This window comes from Salmo salar, chromosome 13, assembly GCF_965601325.2.
Source record: "Salmo salar chromosome 13, fSalSal1, whole genome shotgun sequence".
In the NCBI taxonomy this organism is placed as follows: domain Eukaryota; kingdom Metazoa; phylum Chordata; class Actinopteri; order Salmoniformes; family Salmonidae; genus Salmo; species Salmo salar.
The window spans coordinates 32,834,451-32,852,688 of NC_138303.1; the positions used below are offsets into that span (position 1 = coordinate 32,834,451).

At 40.9% G+C, this 18,238-nt stretch overlaps 1 protein-coding gene across 1 annotated transcript in view; it reads left to right on the forward strand.

Moving 5' to 3' along the window:
- Positions 1-17,650, forward strand: part of LOC106566883 (adherens junction-associated protein 1) — a 96,723-nt gene extending 79,073 nt beyond the window's left edge. The window contains exons 5-6 of the mRNA XM_014135425.3: positions 9,122-9,253; positions 10,110-17,650. Of these exons, the coding sequence (XP_013990900.1) occupies positions 9,122-9,194 (73 nt within the window). The 3' untranslated portion in view covers positions 9,195-9,253; positions 10,110-17,650. The remainder of the gene's footprint in view (positions 1-9,121; positions 9,254-10,109) is intronic.
- Positions 17,651-18,238: the final 588 nt, after the last annotated feature.

An 18,238-nucleotide genomic window follows, 5' to 3' on the forward strand; every position in this document is an offset into this window, starting at 1 on the left:
GATTGAAGGTATCTATGCTAAAAACCTGTCACCCTGCCACCTGGTGTGCAAGTGAGAGTTACTGGAATTCCAAAGTTTCCTGGGATACCTTCTACTCAAACCCTCTGGTAGAGAGGCCTGAAGAACTCCGGTTCCCTGAAGAATTACTAGTGAGGCCTAAAATCCAGACGGTTGCAGTTGTGTCGACCAGAAGAATCACCCTTACTGTCAGGAATTTCTCGACAAAGGAGATAACCCTGAAATGAGGTACGCCTATTGCTCATCTGTTTCCTGTAGATGTTGCTCTGAGTGTTCCATTGAAAAGTAAGCAGGATTCATCTGAGATACTGATGTCTTCTTCATTGAACTTTGGAGACTCTCCAGTGCCTGAGGGATGGAAGAAGAGGTTATGTGAAAAGATGATGGAACGGAAAGAAGTGTTCTCAACACATGAGTTTGATGTGGGTTGTTCAAAAAGTACTCACCTCATCATCAGAGTTACTGAAGTCAAACCGTTTAGGGAGAGATCTCGCCGCTTGTCCCCAGCTGATGTTGACGATGTGAGAAAGCATTTTCATAACTTAAAGTTCTGGGATCATATCTGAGTCGAGAAGCCCTGTGCATCTCCTATTGTGGTGGTGAGGAAGAAGAATGGCACTATACACTTGTGTGTTGATTACAGGGCCCTCTACAAACACACAGTTTTAAAAAAAATGTATTTCACCTTTATTTAACCAGGTAGGCAAGTTGAGAACAAGTTCTCATTTACAATTGCCACCTGGCCAAGATAAAGCAAAGCAGTTTGACACATACAACAACACAGAGTTACACATGGAGTAAAACAAACATACAGTCAATAATACAGTAGAAAAATAAGTCTATATACAATGTGAGCAAATGGGGTGAGATAAGGGAGGTAAAGGCAAAAAAGGCCATGGTTGCAAAGTAAATACAATATAGCAAGTAAAACACTGGAATGGTAGATTTGTAGTGGAAGAAAGTGCAAAGTAGAAATAGAAATAATGGGGTGCAAAGGAGCAAAATAAATAAATACAGTAGGGGAAGAGGTAGTTGTATGGGCTAAATTATAGATGGGCTATGTACAGGTGCAGTGATCTGTGAGCTGCTCTGACAGCTGGTGCTTAAAGCTAGTGAGGGAGATAAGTGTTTCTAGTTTCAGAGATGTTTGTAGTTCGTTCCAGTCATTGGCAGCAGAGAACTGGAAGGAGAGACGGCCAAAGGAGGAATTGGCTTTGGGGGTGACCAGAGAGATATACCTGCTGGAGCGCGTGCTACAGGTGGGTGCTGCTATGGTGACCAGTGAGCTGAGATAAGGGGGGACTTTACCTAGCAGGGTCTTGTAGATGACCTGAAACCAGTGGGTTTGGCGACGAGTATGAAGCGAGGGCCAGCCAACGAGAGCGTACAGGTCACAGTGGTGGGTAGTACATGGGTCTTTGGTGACAAAACGGATGGCACTGTGATAGACTGCATCCAGTTTATTGAGTGGGGTATTGGAGGCTATTTTGTAAATGACATTGCCGAAGTCGAGGATCGGTAGGATGGTCAGTTTTACGAGGGTATGTTTGGCAGCTTTGTTGCGGATGCTTTGGATGCTTTGTTGCGAAATAGGAAGCCAATTTTAGATTTAACTTTGGATTGGAGATGTTTGATGTGAGTCTGGAAGGAGAGCTTACAGTCTAACCAGACACCTAGGTATTTGTAGTTGTCCACATATTCTAAGTCAGAACCGTCCAGAGTAGTGATGCTGGACGGGCGGGCAGGTGCAGGCAGCGATCGGTTGAAGAGCATGCATTTAGTTTTACTTGTATTTAAGAGCAGTTGGAGGCCACGGAAGGAGAGTTGTATGGCATTGAAGCTCGTCTGGAGGGTTGTTAACACAGTGTCCAAAGAAGGGCCAGAAGTATACAGAATGGTGTCGTCTGCGTAGAGGTGGATCAGAGACTCACCAGCAGCAAGAGCAACATCATTGATGTATACAGAGAAAAGAGTTGTTCCAGACCAGTACACAGTCCCATGTGTGGAGGATGCTCTGACATGTTTGAGTGAGAGCAAATGGTTCAGTGTTATAGATCTCAGAAGCGGATGCTATCAAATTCTGATGGGCGATACAGATAAAGGGAAATGCAGTCTTATCTGTCCAGTTGGATTTTAACAATTTGAGAGGATGCCGCAGGGTGTCTCTGGAGCACCTGCAACATTTCAGCGTGTCATTTAAAAGACAGTAGGAGACATGAACCTACTCAAAGTTCTTGTTTACCTCGATGACTTTACTTCTCTAGGCTTGGGGGTGCTATTTTCACGTCCGGATGAAAAGTGTGCCCAAAGTAAACTGCCTGCTACTCAGGCCCAGAAGCTAGGATCTGCATATAATTAGTTGAATTTGGATAGAAAACACTGTAACGTTTCTAGAACTGTTTGAATAATGTATGTGAGTATAACAGAACTGATTTGGCAGGCGACACCCCGAGCACAATCCACCCAGGGAATTATTTTGAGGTCAATCTGTTTTCCATTGGGTTTCTATGGTAATCCCGTTTTAATAAAAATATGCTTGCAGTTCCTATAGCTTCCACTAGATGTCAACAGTCTTTAGAAATTGGTTGATGTTTTTCTTTAGAGAAATGAAGAAGTACGGCTGTCCAGAACAGCTCTCTAATGTTTTGATGCGCACGACCTGGAATGCGCTTTCTTTGTTTTCCTCCGGTATTGAACACAGTTTATCCCGTCTTAAATTTCATTGATTATTTACGTTAAAAATACCTAAAGTTGTATTTGGAAAGTTGTTTGAAATGTTTGGATCAAGATTACAGGTAACTTATAAGATATTTTGTAGTCATGTTGCGTGAGTTGGAACCGGTGTGTTTTTTTATCAAACACACCAGATAAATGGACGTTTTGGAGATATAACGATGGAATTAATCGAACAAAAGGACCACTTGTGATGTCTATGAAACATATTCGAGTGCCAACAGAAGAAGTTCTTCAAAGGTAAGGCATGAATTAAATCATTATTTCTGACTTTTGTGTCGCGCCTGGTGGGATGAAATATGATTGTCTGTGTTTGTTTGATGGGGTGCTATCCTCAGATAATAGCATGGTTTGCTTTCGCCGTAAAGCCTTTTTGCAATCTGACACGGGGGCTAGATTAACAAGAAGTTCAGCTTTAATTTGGTGTATTGCACTTGTGAATGTATGAAAGTTAAATATTTGTAATAATTATTTTTCACCGGATGTTGTCAAATCGATCCCGTTAACGGGTTTTGAGCCATAAGAAGTTAATCGTGTTTGGAAGGACACTGGAGGAACACGAGCAGAGGTTACACAAGGTGTTAGACCGCTTGAAAAGTGAAGGCCTAAAACTGTCCCTTGACAAGTGTCAGTTTTGCCGCACATCTGTCAACTATGTTGGACATATCATATCCCAGAATGGAGTGGCTACAGACCCGTCAAAGAGTGAAGCTGTCACCACGTGGCCAAGGCCTGAAACTGTGACTGCTCTGTGTTCTTTCCTAGGATTCTGTTGATATTACAGAAGATTTGTTAAATACTATTCTAAAGTGAGTTACCCCCTGAATCAGCTCTTATGCGGATATCTTCCCTCAGCCAAGAAAATAAGAATGTCCAAGGAAGAGGAGAAAGCGTACCTCAACCCCTCAGAACCATTTGGATCAAGGTGGGATGAGAATTGTGAATTGGCATTTGAGACATTGAAGGAAAACCTCACAAAAGCTCCTGTGTTGGATTTTGCTGATCCTCAGTTGCCATACGTTTTACATGTAGATGCTAGCCGTGAAGGGTTAGGTGGAGTACTGTACCAAGATCAAGGTGAGAGTCTGCATCCTGTGGCATTTGTGAGTCGTAGCCAGACTGCTTCTGAACGCAACTACCCAGCTCACAAGTTAGTTTATTGCATTGAAGTTGGCCGTGGTTGATAAACTACATGATTAGCTGTATGGGGTCAAGTTCGAGGTTAGAACAGACAACAACCTATTGACAATGTCCTCACTTCCGCAAAACTGGATGCCACTGGTCATCGTTGGTTAGCTGCTTTGTTTACCTATGACTTTAGTCTCAAGTACAGCCCTGGCAGGCAGAACATAGATGCCGATGCTTTATCTCGCCGCTCTCATCAGCAATCTGCAGTGGAACAAGATTGGAGAGCCATTCCTGCATCTGGTGTTAGAGCCATGTGCCAGATGTCTAATGTAGTTAGAGTAACTCCTGGATCATCTAGTAGAGTGATTTCTCAGTTGGGAGCCTCTATGCATGCTGTGCCTCAAACATACTGTAACCTGAGCATGCTGACGTCTCACATGCCCAGATTGAGCACTATGGAACTTTCTGCATCGCAACAAGAAGACCCTTTCTTAGGAGAGATGCGGATTGCTCTTAATAAACATGATATCACCAGGGTGACCAAGACCACACATCCACTCATCTCTTTGCTCCTGAGAGAGTGGGAGAAGCTAAAGATGGAAGATGGAGTTATGTACAGGATCACACATCCACCAAACAAGACCTGTCGGGCTCAGTTCTTCCAGAGAAGTTCAGAACTATGTCGCTGCATGATGATTCAGGTCATTTAGGATTTGACAAGATGTATGGACTTGTCAGAGACCAGTTCTACTGGCCACGCATGGAGATGGAAGTAGAAGAGTACTGAAATTCCTGTGCTCGCTGTGTAAAGAGGAAAACACTTCTAAAGATAGTTGCTCCGCTTGGTCATATGCAAAGTGATGGACCTATGGACCTTGTGTGTATGGATTTCCTGTCCATTGAGCCTGACTCAAGTAACACAGAATGTACAGGGGCCTCATTTATAAATGTTGCGTAGGTACAAAAGAAGGCATACGCCACTTTCTAAGCAAACTTTGGGATTTATAAAAAACAAACTTGACGGGAGAATGTACGGTCCTCCACGGACACTTTGACCCATACGTAGGCACATAAACTGGAGAAATGAGAAACTGCGACTCCGATGGCAGAAGGATGAAACTCAAGAAACGCTTTGAAATTGATACCATTGTGTAAAATAAATCGAAATATTACCTCTCACGTATTATATATGAAGAGTTCCCTGGAATGTACACAAAAAATACACACAAACATGATTTAGGATAATAAATACAAATGGAGATATCTGTTTTTGCAAAAGAACCCCTCAAATATGTTGTATAGTTTAAATCGGGAATCAAGTTTAATTGGATCTGTAATTATTAAACAATACTTGCATGTTATGAAATGTATTCTCATGAATAATAAGGTGAACAGTAGGACAAATTACGTTTAAACTGATGCCGTTTTCGATGCCTCAGTCGGGCAGATAACAGTTTCATATATTGTTATCACATGTTCGTTGCACAGAACTGTCAATGTGATAATGGCCCTGTCATTGTCAGTTACAATCAGGGTAATTACCACACCTGAAGGTTTTACGCAATTGGGTAGCTTTGACAATCAAATGGGTGGGTATAAAAAGGCATACAATGCGTAATGAAGCACAATGGCTGCTTTGGCACTGTTGGAAGATTTGGCGAATGGAAGAATTCGGAGCGAGCGAATTTTCAGGGATCAGCAAGATTTACTGACCAATGATAATAAATGGCTTATGAGCCGGTTCCGATTACCAAGAGCTGTTCTCTTGGATCTCTGTGCTGTATAGTGGGCCCAGCTTTACAGAGAAGCACCTGCAGAAACCAAGCCGTGCCTGTCCCACTTCAACTCCTTGACAACCTCGTTAATAGAGTTGATGGTGTCTCTTTGCGTTTACAGGACTGCATCTGTGAGGACATGGCCGCTGGAGGGCTGTGAAGCACGAGGTGCAGTGGCAACGCCAGGGCTGGGCGCACTCAGCGACTGCTCAGCTGCAGGACCACCGACCCCGCTGGCACACGCAGCGACTAAAAACAATAGAAAATGTCAGTTGTTTGTATAAATAAATGTTTAAACACAACTTGAATGCATTTGGTTTACTCTTTTTAAATGAGGGAATACTAATTACATACCTGGATCATCCGGTGCGTCTCATGTCTATGTCCCCCTCCACCTCCGTCACTACTCCACTCAGGAGGGATTCCCCAATAATACCGGCAAGTCGCTCATCAAGGGGGTTGAGCTCCGTGTCCCCTTTCCCCCGCCCGTGGCACAAACACTTTGTCTGTGTAAGGCTATGCCCCTTTTGGCCTCCGCTTTTATGTCAGACCACTTTTCTTATTTCTGAGAGGGTCCGACCTTCAGAGCCAACAGTATTCACAGCGTCCGCTACATGCTGCCACTCTAACGCCTTTTTGGCATTTGTAATGCCCACACTGTGTCCACCAAACAATGTATTTTTTCTTGCTTCAACCTCCCCTACAAGAACTTCCATTTCACACTGGGTGCAATTTTTTTTTGCTTTTATGTCAGGATTTGCCATCATTGTCATCAAGCAGTCAGTATAGATGAATATTAATTAGGGGCGTTTCACTGACTATTTATAGGCAACAATGGGCGTTAAAAGGGTGGGACAAGACGCTCACTCACGTGCGTAAAATTTAGAGTTGATAGTGATTTATAAAGGGAAACCGGCGTGGGACGTGCGTGCGAACTGTGTTTTATAAATCAGAATATTTTTGTGCGTAAGCACTTTCTGTGTTTTGTCCGTACGTCACCTTTTGACGTGAATCTTCCGCACAGTTTTATAAATGAGGCCTCTGGTAATTACAGATCATTACACAAGATACGCTCAAGCTTTTCCTACGAAGGATCAGAAAGCATCCATTGTCGCCGAAGTATTGTGGGAGAGGTACTTCATCCATTATGGTCGACCCAAGAGGATGCATAGTGATCAAGGTAGAGATTTTGAAAGACGACTCATCCGTGAACTACTGAATATGCTTGGAGTGGAGAAGTCAAGGACAACACCATATCATCCTCAGGGAGAGCCGGAACCCGAGAGATTCAACCGGACATTGTTGAACATGCTTGAAACTCTTGATCCTACACAAAATAACAATTGGAGTATATTTGGCATCTAGTTTACTCGGAATGAAGCGACTGGCTACTTACCATATTTTTTTGTTTGGACGTGAAGCTAGATTGTTTCTGTTTTGGAGTCTCAAGTGATAGCTCTTCAGAGAGAACTTACCTCAAGTATGTATCTGATATGAAGAAACAGTTACAAGCTGCTTACAAACTTGCTGAGAGCACTGCTGGAAAGCAAAACCATGAAAACAAACAGTGATATGATACGAAGATTCGCCACACGCAACTTACGTCTGGAGACAGAGTTCTCATATGGAATCTAGGACTGCACGGAAAACATAAGCTGGCAGATCGCTGGGCCTCTACACCATATGTGGTGGAAAGTCAGATGTCAAACTTACCTGTGTTCCGTTTGAAGCCTGAAAGTGGAGATGGACCCAGTAAGATTCTTCATCGGAGACACCTGCTACCACTGGGGCAGAAAGTGCGCCTAGAACCTGTGGTTAACATAGAACCAACTCCTAGTAGAAGGACCCTGCAAAGGAGGAAGAGGAAGTACTGTACTTGGAAACTGTGCTCCTCGGAATGATCAGAAAGTTGAAGAGGTTAAGAATGAGAAGAATTTTGACTCAGATGTGGACATCGGAGTATGGTATGAAGTGCTAATACAAACTCTACAACCAGGGATAAAAATAACTCGGAGAGTAAAGAAATCTCCTGTACTACTTACCTATGACAAATCTGAAGTTCCAAGTATAGCCCCAGTTGTCAGATATTGTTCCACACTATACAAGTGAATTGGACAAGGGAAACACAAATGTATCTCCTTTTCAATTATCTAACAAGTTTTGTCTCAAGCTGTAGGTTGTAGACAGAGTTAAGAGTTGACATGTTTACTTATTACATTTCCCTTGTATCTTTACAAGTCATGAGGACATGCCTATTTTTGGTGGGGGGAGAGTGTAATACCCTTGTTAATACCAAGTATAGAGTTTATTTGTTATAACTAATTGGTATTAGATTTAAAAGGTGCTCGAATTGCTCCTGAATAGTAATGTCATTAATGCATTTCTTTTGAATAAATATTTATTTAATGCACAAGTGAATGGGTTGGTTTACTTTCTAAGTTTAAGTTTTGACCAATAAGGTAGCTTGTTAAGCTGTGGCCAATGGGAGAGTTGACCTGGTTAACAGGAGGCCTGGGAAAGAAAGAGATTGGAAAGAAAGATGGAGAGACATTATCAGTGTTGGTGAAGGAAAAACAATGAAAGAAGACGATAAAAATAGAACAAAACCCATACTGAGTTTTGAAGGGAAACACTGATTTTATTTTATAAGAGTATTATTATTTTGTTAAGAAAGACTTAGTAGAGACTGAAGCTACCGTCTCATTGTGGAGGTATTTGACAGCCTCGAGGTTAGCCTAGCAACGTACGAGACCTGGAGAGAATTGCTTGTGGAAGATTAATGAGTTCATGTTTCCATGGGATATCTGCTGCTGCTAAGGAGTATTGTCTGCATTGATAGCCGTGCTTGCTGGGGATATTGTGAGGACACCTGCACGGAACTGCTATACTTCGCTGAGGGAATATCTACGAGTAGTGAGTAACTACAACGGTGGGGTGCTTCGGGACTTTATGTCTGTCGTCATTTTTGTTGAGCTCCAACGCATGCCAATGGGTGCAAGTAATTTTGACATGGGTTGTGCACAACTCATTGGGGTTTATTATTTTTATTTATTTTAATGTGGTACGTTGAAAATGTGATAATACAGATCTTGAACCTTATGTCTGTTGCATTGGTGGAGTCATTTACTGTTTCAGTTTCATTTAAATGCATGGGTAAGCATATCCTTATATAATAACAACATCTATAATCATTCTATCTGAAGTGAATACCCTAGTTGTCATCACCCTAGATAGTTTACAATAGGGATTCTTATTGGACATGTCCTTCTCAACTAATATCCCATGCTGTTGAGATATTCTAAGTAAGGTAATATCGTGAGAGTCAAATTCGAGCCTGGTGAGAGGGTCAAATGTAACTGGTATTTGTTTCCTTTCCAAAGTACCTCTATAAGAGTGTGTCCTGGACTTAGTTGATGAGTAACTATCAGGTTCTCACTGTCTTTTTGTCTCAATCCTTTGTCCTACAGACCTTCTCCCACTGAAAGGCAGCTGATTCCTGTGGCCTTTGTGTCAGAGAAGTGGTTTGAGATCTCCTGCTGACCAGCTGAAGGCTTTTTTACGTCATGTGGGTGGAATAGACTTCCTGAATTTATGCTCTGGTGAGTACCACTTTCCCCCCCTGATTTTTTTGTCCCAGTTTGGGACTAGAAGGGAACTTGGCATATGGTTGTTATTTCGGCGATGATTTTTCATAAACTGCTTTGCTAAATGCAATTTAAATGGCAAGATCACCAAAGGTCATTCATTAGCTATTATAATTCAATATGTTTATTAGAAGTTTAGGCTTGATCATGTTTGATTCATTCCCTTCGACAACCTAGTGTGTCTTTATTTGCCTTTATGAAACATTTTAAGCATTTATGAAGTTGCACCCCTCATTCATGTGGTCAGTGCAATATTGTTTGAATGTTGTGTTATGGGAAAGGGGCACTTTCACTTGACTTTCCTGCATTTCTTTTATGCATCACGATAGGCTGGACTGACTCCATTTTGAAATTCAAAGCGTTAAAGTTAAACACATGCTCCGGCCCAGAGTGTGGCTGAAATACCAGGGGGCCACACGTCTGTTTTTGACCCAGATTCAAAAAGGAATAGAAAGCCTGCAGGTACCATAGAAGAAGGAAGAGGGCCAAGTCCATCATATCTATACAAACATTGGTCTTACTCAGAGAAAGAACCCAAACGCCCCAGTTCTTCCTTCCAGCACGGCAGTCTTAAAGGACATGGAGGGCCATGGTAGTTTGATGGACATATACTATGTATTGCAGTGTGGTTGCATTGTGACATGGTACTTACAACTGGGTGTTATGGCACATGCTGTAGGCTATTTGATGTGCTTTATGATGAGTTTGACACATAAATGCTTATATTTCTCCAACTACTGCTTCAAACCTATTGATTTTCTACAGCTATTTTGACAATTTTAATGACATATGTCATGATTTTTCTCCACAGGACACTTTGGTAGACTTTTCCAACCAAGAGAAAGAAGTGACTCAAACAATGGCCAATTTTGTAAGATACTGGGAACTCTCTCTCTGGACACTGAAGATATTTATTTTTCTAAATATAATGACAAACCGAGCAGCCATACCGCTGCCACTTCATATTATTATCCAGAGACCTGTGGTAGTTTAGATATGTAGTTAGAGTTAATGTGTAGCTATATTACTGGATGTGCAGGAGAAGACCATTGACGTCAGCGACACCTTGAAGAAGACTAGCTGCCTTGGAGAGCTAGGAGACTCTGAGACGCTGCTCACAGTGGAAGAAGCTGAGCTGTATTACTGAACAATGTGCCAATAATGCCACTATGTGCCACAATCTGTACAGAAGGAACTTTCGACAACAATTTATGGACAACTAAAATATTGCTATATTAACTCTGTATCAACCCAAGTCTATCTTTTTTTAAAGAAAAGTGAAGAAAAAAAATGTTATAAGTATTTGAATATCTTTCCTGATGTAGTTTTAAGAATTGTTGCAAAGTCCCAAAAATGTTTATTATATGAAGCACTATTCATTGAGGCCAAGAAAAAAAAAGCATAATGCTAAATGCTTTATCCAACACTTACATTTAAGGCATTGTTTAAGGTCCCATTTTAAAACCAGAGTGGTCTGCCTATTTTTATACATAAAAAGAGGTCAGTCACAACCCAAGCAGTGCAGTTCCCATGCCACACGATGTTTGGACTGTTAATGACGTGCCGCTGTCCAATCAGATATTAAAGCAAAGGGGACGATTTCAAAACACTTATCAAATCCAAGCCCAGATTAATTCCCCATTCGGTATGACCTATTTCTCAGTAGTTTTTGATTGTGCTTACTACATTTCTTCAAAACTTCTGTCTCAATGGCTGTCGAACAGTGCATACCCTATATTCTGTTGTGGTCAGTTCAATCTGAATGGTTATCCAGATAGCTAAGGCAAATAGAGAGGATTAGCAGTATGTTTACATATATACTGCCTCAGGTCATGTCTAATATATGAGTCTTCATTTCATCTTCCATCCCAAGCATTATTCACAAGTGATAAGACATACGTTACTATGAGTGGAGGTAGGATATGAGCAGTACCGCACAAGGATGTACATTTAGAATTAACTTGTAAGAATATAATTATTTTAACTCTACAATTACGGTTAGTGAGAAATATTGAATATCTCCTCTCAACTACAGTGCATTCGGAAAGTATTCAGACCCCTTAACTTTTTCCACATTTTGTTATGTTACAGCCTTATTCTAAAATTGATTATATTATCCCCCCCCCCCCCCTCAATCTAAACACAATGCCCCATTATGACAAAGCAAAAACAGGTTTTTGTACATTTTTGCAAATGTATTAAAATAAACAACTGAAATATGACATTTCCATAAGTATTCAGACCCTTTACTCAGTACTTTGTTGAAGCACCTTTGGCAGCGATTACAGTCAAGTCTTCTTGGGTATGACGTTACAAGCTTGGCACACCTGTATTGGGGAGTTTCTCCTATTCTTCTCTGCAGATACACTCAAGCTCTGTCGTCAGGTTGGATGGGGAGTGTTGCTGCACACCTATTTTCAGGTCTCTCCAGAGATGTTTGATCAGTCCGGGCTCTGGCTAGGCCACTCAAGGACATTCAGAGACTTGTCCCAAAGTCTCTCCTGCGTTGTCTTGGCTGTGTGCTTAGGGTCGTTGTCCTGTTGGAAGGTGAACCTTCACCCCAGTCTGAGGTTCTGAGCGCTCTGGAGCAGGTTTTCATCATTGATCTCTCTGTACTTTACTCCGTTCATCTTTCCCTCGATCCTGGCTAGTCTCCCAGTCCCTGCCACTGAAAAACATCCCCACAGCATGATGCTGCCACCACCATGCTTCACCGTAGGATTTGTGCCAGATCTACTCCAGAGTGATGCTTGGGATTCAGGCCAAAGAGTTCAATCTTGGTTTCATCAGACCAGAGAATCTACTTTCTCATGGTCAGAGTCCTTTAGGTGCCTTTTGGCGAACTCCAAGCGGGCTGTCATGTGCCTTTTACTGAGGAGTGGCATCCGTCTGGCCACTCTACCATAAAGGCCTGACTGTGGAGTGCTGCCGAGATGGTTGTCCTTCTATAAGGTTCTCCCATCTCCACAGAGGAACTCTGGTGCTCTGTCAGAGTGACCATCGGGTTCTTAGTCACCTCCCTGACCAAGGCCCTTCTCCCCCGATTGCTCAGTTTGGCCGGGTGGCCAGCTCTAGGAAGAGTCTTGGTGGTTCCAAACTTCTTCCATTTAAGAATGATGGAGGCCACAGTGTTCTTGGGTACCTTCAATGCTGCATATTTTTTTTTTGCCCTTCCCAAGATCTGTGTCTCGACACAATCATGTCTCGGAGCTCTACAGACAATTCCTTCAACCTCATGGCTTTGATTTTGGCTGACATGCACTGACAACAGTGAAACCTTATATAAACAGGTGTGTGTCTTTCCAAATCATGTCCAATCAATTGAATTTACTACAGGTGGACTTCAATCAAGTTGTAGAAACATCTCAAGGATGATCAATGTTAACAGGATGCACCGGAGATCAATTTTGAGTATCTTAGCAAAGGGTCTGAATACTTAATACATTTGCAAAAATGTATTTAAAAAAACTGTTTTTGTTTGTCATTATAGGGTATTGTGTTTAGATTTATGAGATTTTTAAATTTTAGAATAAGGCTGTAAAGTAACTAAATGTGGAAAAAGTGAAGGGGTCTGAATACATTCTGAATGTGCTGTATCTAATTATTCAGTGATTTATATATTAAAACAACTAAGGTTCAGATTTTTCAAACAGCGCTTCTACGGCCACTATTCTGTGTATTTTTTGGGGAATTGTAATACTTTTTTTGTGTTGTATTTATCAAGCACATGCTAATTGAAATTATAATTGGAATGATCATATTAACATCTCACACGGGGCACCATTTATAAAGGTATGTGAAGTATTTACAATTGGAAGTAGTCTTTTCTATACCATAATCTCAGAAATTAATGCAATCAAGAAATTGACATCTGCACATCCCCCTCCAGCAATTTTTTAAAAGGTATCCCTTCAAATTAGGTCCAAATTAGCTGTATATCTTGCTCTGGGAATGCAGTCACAACCATGTATAATCATGTTCCTCCCTAAACCTCACCTCTACTGTATGAAGGAATACAATCTCAGCTCTTTCATGCCAAGTGCAGTACAGGAATGTACTTTCCTGGTGCGTGGGGGTTGCTCATGGATGCGTGATTGTGGAATATCAGTGTGTTTGCCTCGTCAAAACCTCCAGCATCATCAATGAGATGCAGAACCAGGGGGATTGGGAGCAGCCAATCAAAAACAATAAGTCTGGGCCACATGTAATACATGAATTCATTTATAAGTTAATTCAATTCCATATTTGGTAAGTCAGGACACTTGGACAACGCAAAAAATCTTTCATTACACTAGTGGGTTGGTAGAAAGCACAAAAAACAACAACACTCGATTGCAATTATTCTGTGTGGAACGCAATATGTACAGATGTAAAGATGGGCTGGATTCTGGCCCGGGTTGAGATCTGCACTTACTCAAGGAGACAAACAAGATTCAGGCTTCTGCTATTCTGTTCCCTGAGCTCAAGGCAGAAGACCTTTAGTACAGGTCCGAGATGAGTTAACCTAAATCACTAAATCATATGTTTATGTACCTGGAGGGGTAAAGAACTGACCTTGGATCAGAGGCTGCGGTGCAATATTGACTCCAAGTACACCATTCTCTCCCCTCACACACCAAAACACCATGAATGACAATGCCAATTCGGCCCAACATGTACGTTGAGGTTGAGTTGCGTCAACATAACATATATTTTTGGAATGAAGAGTGTTATCCTAATAGTCAGAGGGTTACTAAATTACTGTATATTATACATGTGTAAATGTATTTTATATATATTTGCTTCTATTTGTGTACAGGTGTGTTCTATTTTTAAAGACCTGTCCCTTTTTGGGAAAGGTTCAGCTAGGTCGGGGATAGTGTCTTTGTTTACATGTGTAACTACTGTATTTCTTTCACAACACAAACTAACATTGTGCCAAGCTTCCTACCTGCACTTTCAAGCAGTACTTGTATTATATATTTAGCTAACTAATACAATACTTAAATAGAAGCTGCAATATTTTAAATACTGATAAAGGATTTGGGTTGTGAGAGGTTACAGAGCTACCGTCCATGAGAATCTACACAGACGTGAGAAGTTATTTTGATTGTATACAAGGTTGAGATCAGAATGCTGCTGCCTTGGGTTTGGTTGGTAAACAATGTGCAATTATCAAATGCTGACACACCATTTTCATAGGAATTCTATTTGCTTCTGGAAATATGATTAGTCATGGTGAAAAGGGGAAGTAATGTTAACCTAATAATAATTGTGATGAGAGAAAGTTAGACACTGAAACTGAGTTTCGTTTGAAAGAATTTGTGTTGTAATATTTACTACATGTAACTACTCTAGAGATCTAGATGTGTTATTTTTCTCTTTAAAGGCAGGGAAAACTATTAGACCTATGACCCCGATATTATTAAGCATGAGTTGAAGCTATAGATACATTATCAGGAAGAAGTAGAGTAGTAAAGAAAACAAAGATTAAGGGTTCAATGGGTTTTTAGTGTAAATATTTCACTCCCCTTTCATGGTAAACCACTCATTGATGCAATGGTAACACGGGCAAGATTGAAAAAAGGACACCTGCTGATGCATATGCAGAGAACAAGTACATTTTTTTTCATGCTGGTACTGAAATGTATTGGGTATGTAATTATTATGTGTATCTTTCATATGATGATGACTGAAATACCGCTAATTGTTTTCCACAAAATTCTCCCCTCTCATGAACATCTTTGGATATGATTTTTAGATATGATTGTTTAAAGCCAGTAACATACTACACTATTTTTGGCATAAATGTGTTTTTGCCTCAATATTCTAAAGGAAGTTTGGGACATCATAGGAATATCAGTGGCACAATTCCTTTCATGTGAAAGGTTCCTCGAGTGCTATCTACAAGCCTCAGATGTTCGTATATGCTCTCAATCAAATATCAAAACGTGATATTACATTGTCCTGAATGCACATTTCTTAAATTCCTGATATACTGTGAAATTGTTACATGTGAAAGCCTTGCACCTTGCAACATTAATATCAGAACTCTCTCAAGTGTCTTGAAATATGAATGGTAATACACCCATAGGACTTCTAAATGTAGTGTGTACCTAACTGGCTTTAGGGTCGTCACTTGAGTACTTAATTAAACTAGCACTGGAATGGCAAAGAAAATGTAACTTGACATAAGCCACTCACAGGATTTCAGTTCTTCCCTCAGTGTGAAATATCAATGCCAACTACAATAACCATGATTCTCTGCTCAATCTGTTATGAAGAATATGATGCACTGAACCATACCTGTGCTGTAGTTCCCTAACGTGTTCACAGTACACTCATCCTTCCTCCACATTTGACCTGTTACCTTGTATCGGTGTTTCAAGAAAGTTGTTTGAGGTTATCAATTCTTGTGGCAGGTCAAAATCAGGAAACAGATAAGAACATACCTAGCTCATGCAAAACCTATTTATTTTTCACAAAGTGTAACACTAAGTTATCATTTTAGGCAACTCGGAAATACTTTAACATGACTATTTTATGTCATTGTTGATTTCACAGTTAGCCCACTTGACTGTGAAGATGACATATGTATACTCTGAATGGGAGGGGGAGTAAGATCAGAGAAATATGAAGTTGACACCAAAGACTGAACACCTTTTGTGAACAAACAAATGTCTACATAAGAGACATATCTGCTCTAGCTGTCTCTTCAGTGATCCCTGACACTAACGGTACAGAATGTCCCCAATGTGTCACCTATGACAAACAAACTGTCAATTAACAAAAGGATGCAGTCAGTCAGTACCATCAGCAAGAGGAAAGGAGACACATATAAAGGAGACACACATATTGGGCAGTATTTCGCTTCATGTCAATATCGGATTGAATATTAGTTGAATTGATTACGACCTACTGACATATTCAATGTATGCCTGACGTCTCAATGGCCCAAGAGGCTTTTTCTATCTATGAGATATGATGAACACTCCAGAACTAAAATAATCAATCTGTCTTGTTTCTCAGTCTAATCACAGGCCAGGGGGTTCAGACTTAAAGTATTCCAATATGGCACTATACTGATGGGGGAGGACATGTTATCATAATGAACATTGTGACTGATTGATATCATTAGAATTCTTCTGGCCACAGGCTAGTTATGTCACCGGGGGGTTACGGATACTCCTAGTTGTTCTGAAATACTTAGAGAAAGGGAATAAATACGGTGTCTGGGTTGTTTTTGGGTGCATATTTTTGCATTACATAGGGTCATTCGTTCACACACTGCTTCCCTCATCATGTTATTATGACTTCACGTATTGTGCGCTTAAACTGTATCTAAAGCGGAGGGCTCCGATTCTCCTCCCAGATCATGTTTTTATTTTTCTATTCATAAGAGCTATTGTACTGACATGATCACCAGTGCTTATCAATAGTGTCAATGACTTGAACTATCATTTAATGACGTCCTCGTTTCCTATACGGCCATTTTGGGTCAAGCGGAGTCTGGTTACATGAAACGCATCTGCCTATGAGCATAGCTATATGCCACTGCACAAAAAAGGGCCTTGGACTGACATTTAGTATGACGCCTTGAAAATGGAGTGTATGTTGATCTGGACTGGTTTAACATTGATATTTGACATAGCACGACTCAATCGATACATGGTTATCACTGGACAGGTCATCAGAGTCATCCCTGACAGTGAGGCATTGCCTCAGCATTGCCTTGTCACTCTCTCAGAGAAGACGAAGCCAAACCGATATATGTCTGGGAGATATTTTATGAAGAGGTTTCTTCAGGTATTGAAATCATTCACAAAGCTGAACGATAGACACACACATTACATATTTTTCTTTCTGGTGTTTTTTTCACACGGGGCCACACAACAACAATTTGTTCAGAGAAACAATCACAAGAATCCATACTACTACTACTACACAGAACTGACTGAAGTCTTGTTGCCATAACAACTGAAAATTTGTACTTTGTGACTCTTAAACTTTTATATTTGTGTTTAATATATCAATGAGTACCTATGTTAATTTTGTATAAGATCTATGAATATAGTACACACAAACACACATACGCACACAGAAGGACTGTACTATAAACAGTAAGTTTCTGTGTCAGCTAAATGTTGTATACTTTTATTTTGTGTCTTATGGATCACATCTCTCTTCTTTTTGTAGGTATTGGTAACGTTTGAATTTCCAGGTGATCTTGATTTGGTTACTCTTGTACTTCTAAGCTCTGTATTTGCAAGCACTGTAAATGCGATTCTCATTGGATTCGTCCTCTGTACATTTAGTACTCTGATGTTGCTATTAATAAAATTTCAAACACAACAGACTGTCTGTCTAAAGTCATGCTGGGGAGTTTGTCTAATAATTATAGGTGTGGATTTAGGGAAACAACACAAATTAACAAATAAACAATTTGAATATGACCCAGCTAACAATGAGGAATCCACCCAGAAGCGTTCCTCTTCCGGGGGGCCGGAACTGATTGAATTGGCCCGGAATCGGTTGTCGGACTCGGCCCGGAATTAAAATGAATGACTGCCCAGAATCGGCCCAAGTACATCGGGCCATTTCCGTCTGGTCTACCGGAATTCAGCCGACTTTGCTGGCATTTTACCAGAATCCCCCAAGAAGCTGCCCGATGCAAATTTAAATAAAGTTACCCAATTTAGTCATTTTAAATATTACAATTTTATACATACAAATTATAGCCATCCACAAAAAAACATCTTGTGTCAGAGGAAACACTATACACCTGGTGACCCTGTCAGCATGCATGCGCCTGGCCCGCCACAGCACGATGGGACAAAGACAGCCCTGGCTGGCGAAACCTTCCCCTAACTCAAGCCAATTGTGCGTCGCCTTGTGGGTCTCCCGGTGGCAGCCGGCACAGGTCTCAAACCAGCATCTGTAGCAACGCAGTTTGCACTGTGA